The following is a 3485-nucleotide window of genomic DNA, read 5'->3' on the forward strand; positions in this document are numbered from 1 at the left end:
ATTAATTTAGGGACTATTATGAGTCTCAAAGGACAATTTCGGGGACGAATTTGGGTAATTATTAATTTCAAGGATCACTTTGATGTTTGGATGAAAATTTAGAAACTACTTTGAGATTTAACTCTTATTTTTGTCTTTAGTAGATGATTATTTTTATTAGGGGTGAGTGACACTGGTGGCGACGTGTGGCAAATCAAGTAGCGACGGTGAATGGGATGATTATTGGTGAAGGTGGGGAGTGATAGCCTGTTGAGAAAAAAAAGGGTATTGAAGTAAAATATTTTAGTAAATTAAGATTTGGAATGGTTATTTTTTTGGAATAACTAAGTGAATTTTTTAATTTAAATAATTTGTAAAATACTTTTTATTTTTTATATGTATGAGCTAAATCTGCATCTCATTATTCACATTGTTTAAATTTTTTATTATCTTTTTAGCAGAGTTGTATATACTATTTATACAAAATTAAAAAGAATATGATAGAGTAAAGTATTATTTCTAAAAATCAATAGTTAAATTAGCTAGATTATATATTGAGAATTGAAATACAAAATCTTAGATTAAGAATATATAAAACAATATATAATATAAAAATATTGTAATTAATTTTTTTGTGTATGTGTTATATTTTTTATTTTCAAATTATTATAATTAGGATAAAATATGACGTTTAATTACATTTAATTTTATTCTTAACATTTTTTATTTGTGCTAAAATTATCTTTGAACATTAACTTCATGTAAAATATTAAGGACAAAATTAAAAATTTTTAGAGATAATTTGAACATAAATAAAAACGTTAAAAAACAAAATTAAATAAATCGAAATTAGAGACAATTAAATGAAATTCAACATTACAAATATTTTTTTAAAAAAAAGAGCAAACTTTAGGAGAAAAAGTATATTTTAGACGGTATATCTTGACACATAAGAGTCAAGAAAGAATTAGAGCAATACTATAGCAATTAGTTTGAAATAGCTGAAATTGAAGGTAGGGTACATAAAAAATGATTGTTTTGTCCACAGAAGAGCAGCAGTGGCTAATCCAGCAAGTGTTTGTGCCTGTACCAAACAATGGCAAAGACATAGAGGAATATGGAAGAAGCAACACAGCCACCTACAATCCATGGAAGCAAGGCATGCTTTTGAAACAGGTCAATGTGAATGTTGATGGTAAAAATACCCACGACGGTAATGAAGGCCTCCGCAATCACATTTGCCGTGCCCACTCTCACTGCCATTTGCAGCAGCTTGTCCTGTTTCTCCTTCAGCATCGCGTTTATGTACTCCTCTGTTTCTTCCGCATACTCCCTCACCTTCATTCATCTTGTTAGCCATACATCGTGCATATATACATAAATAATTTCAACTAAAAGGTTTTCAATTTTCGTACCGTGAATAATTTGTTGAGAGTTCCACCGATTTGCACAAGGTATGCTCCCAAGAGCATCTCAAGCTCCGCTATGTTGCTCACAGCATCTTCAGAACGTAACTTGTTTGTAAGATACATCTCAATCATGTCTTCATCATTATCCAGCAACCTCTCTAACTCATCCCTCACCTGCTGGAACATTAGCTTGCATTAGTTACATATCAATCATAAATTAGCACTAATCAAGTTTAGTTATCTTCACGTGAAATTAATAAGGTGGAAACTTAGGTACGGTTGACTTCACGTGAAGTTGACACCTGAGAGCCCGTTAGATGAAAATTCAGTCAAATCATCTAACGAATCTCAATATCAACTTCACGTGATCACCAATTAATAATTAAGAACAGTTATATCTCAATTTTTAACTACTAATTTCACGTGTAAATATCTACAAGTGAGTCTCCACCTGAATTTAATTACCTTCTGAGCACGACAAGTAAGGGCAAGTAAGCGGTTCTTAATTTGGCGAACGCGCTCCAAATTGAGAATATTAATCTCTGAGGTTAGTTTATAGAAGGCGGTATGAGCTTCCTGGTGCAATATATTAGAGTGAGTTTCTAAGGCGGTGCAAGAAGCGTGAAGGCATGCTTCGAGAGCAACGAACTCAAATGGAAGGATGTTGGTGGATGAGGAAGGAGGGAGGATGATGCGGTTATGAAAGTGGTGAAGAAGGGAGACGAGAGAGGGATCCCTGGAGTTGAGGAAGAGAGCTTCATTGGCAGTGATGATGCATTTGATGTGCTCCAAGTTGATGACTATGGCGCACTCTCTGCCAGCTATGGTGGTCCTGCTGGAGGAGGAGAGCATCCGCCTCAGGTCACGCGCCGCCACCCGCGTCCTCCGCATTATCTCCTGCTTCCCTGCTTCCAACGACTCCATCTCTCCGCCAGCCCCCACCACTGCCACCGCCCACTCCCTTTTAATTCCTGATCTCCTCCTATTCATCATCATTATCATTTCATGCATGCATTTTCTTGAGATTCGGTCTCTTTTGTTTTTTTTTTTTTTAGGCGGGAACTTAACGCATGCCACCCACAATTTTCATTCTTGGATCTTGCTATACTAATACCAACAACGAAAGAGAAATGTCAGCACATTAAAATTAATTTTTTTAGTGTAGTTTCCTTTTTAATAAATTAATGATATATTTTATTTCATATTTTTAAATATTAATAATTAATTAAAAATTAAATTAATATATTTTAATAATTTTTTAATATTTTTAATAACGAAAAATAAAATAGAGACTATAACCAACATCGACATTTAAATTAAAGAAGCCACTCAAATAAAGACGTTGAAAATGTCTTTTTATAAAAATATTTTTTAATAATTAAAAATTTAATACATATAATCAATTAAATCGTGTTATTTTTGTCAAAATTAGGCTAGACAAATTGATTTGACCGAAAAATAGTGAATAAATCTTGAATTAATCTAAATTCATATTATTTTTTATAGAAAATGACTACAATACCCTATTATAGAAAATGACTAAAATACTTCTATTATATATATTAATTTTGAGAATCAGGATTTAGAATTTTTAAATATATATATATATATAATAAGAGTATTTTAATCATTCTCTATAATAAGGATATTGTAGTCATTTTTTATAAAAAAAATAATATTAATTTAGATCAGTTCAAGATTTGATTTACCATTTTTTCGGTTAAATCAATTTGTCTAGTATAATTTTGACAAAAATAACATGATTTAATCGATTATATATGTTAAATTTTAAAAATATATATTAAATTATTATATTAAAAATTAGATTAATGAATAAAAATAATTGTCAAAAATAATAAATTTTAATGACTTTTTAGTATTTTTTACATTTTTATATGAATAATCACTTTTTTGTTAAATAATTATTATTAAATGAAAAGTGTTATTTCTCTAATTAGATCATATTTAACATTAAACATTAATACAAAAAATTAGGTTGTCTATAACAATTTCATTTTTCACGTTCACTTCTTCCACGAATTGGCTTGTAGCATGACTAGTTAATTTTGTTTTTTAATTCCTTCTATGTATTGTTAG

The 3485-nt window shown here is 30.1% G+C and overlaps 1 protein-coding gene across 1 annotated transcript; it reads right to left on the bottom strand.

Moving 5' to 3' along the window:
* Positions 1-843: 843 nt before the first annotated feature.
* On the bottom strand, positions 844-2462 carry LOC112776956 (magnesium transporter MRS2-3). Its single transcript, XM_025821236.3, has 3 exons — positions 1854-2462; positions 1395-1562; positions 844-1317 (listed from the first exon to the last, which is right to left on the bottom strand). Exons 1-3 carry the CDS (start codon positions 2397-2399, stop codon positions 1042-1044), a joined length of 990 nt encoding a protein of 329 aa, XP_025677021.1. The 5' UTR covers positions 2400-2462; the 3' UTR covers positions 844-1041.
* Between the last annotated feature and the right edge of the window lie 1023 nt (positions 2463-3485).

Source organism: Arachis hypogaea, chromosome 19 (genome assembly GCF_003086295.3).
Source record: "Arachis hypogaea cultivar Tifrunner chromosome 19, arahy.Tifrunner.gnm2.J5K5, whole genome shotgun sequence".
Classification (NCBI taxonomy): Eukaryota; Viridiplantae; Streptophyta; class Magnoliopsida; order Fabales; family Fabaceae; genus Arachis; species Arachis hypogaea.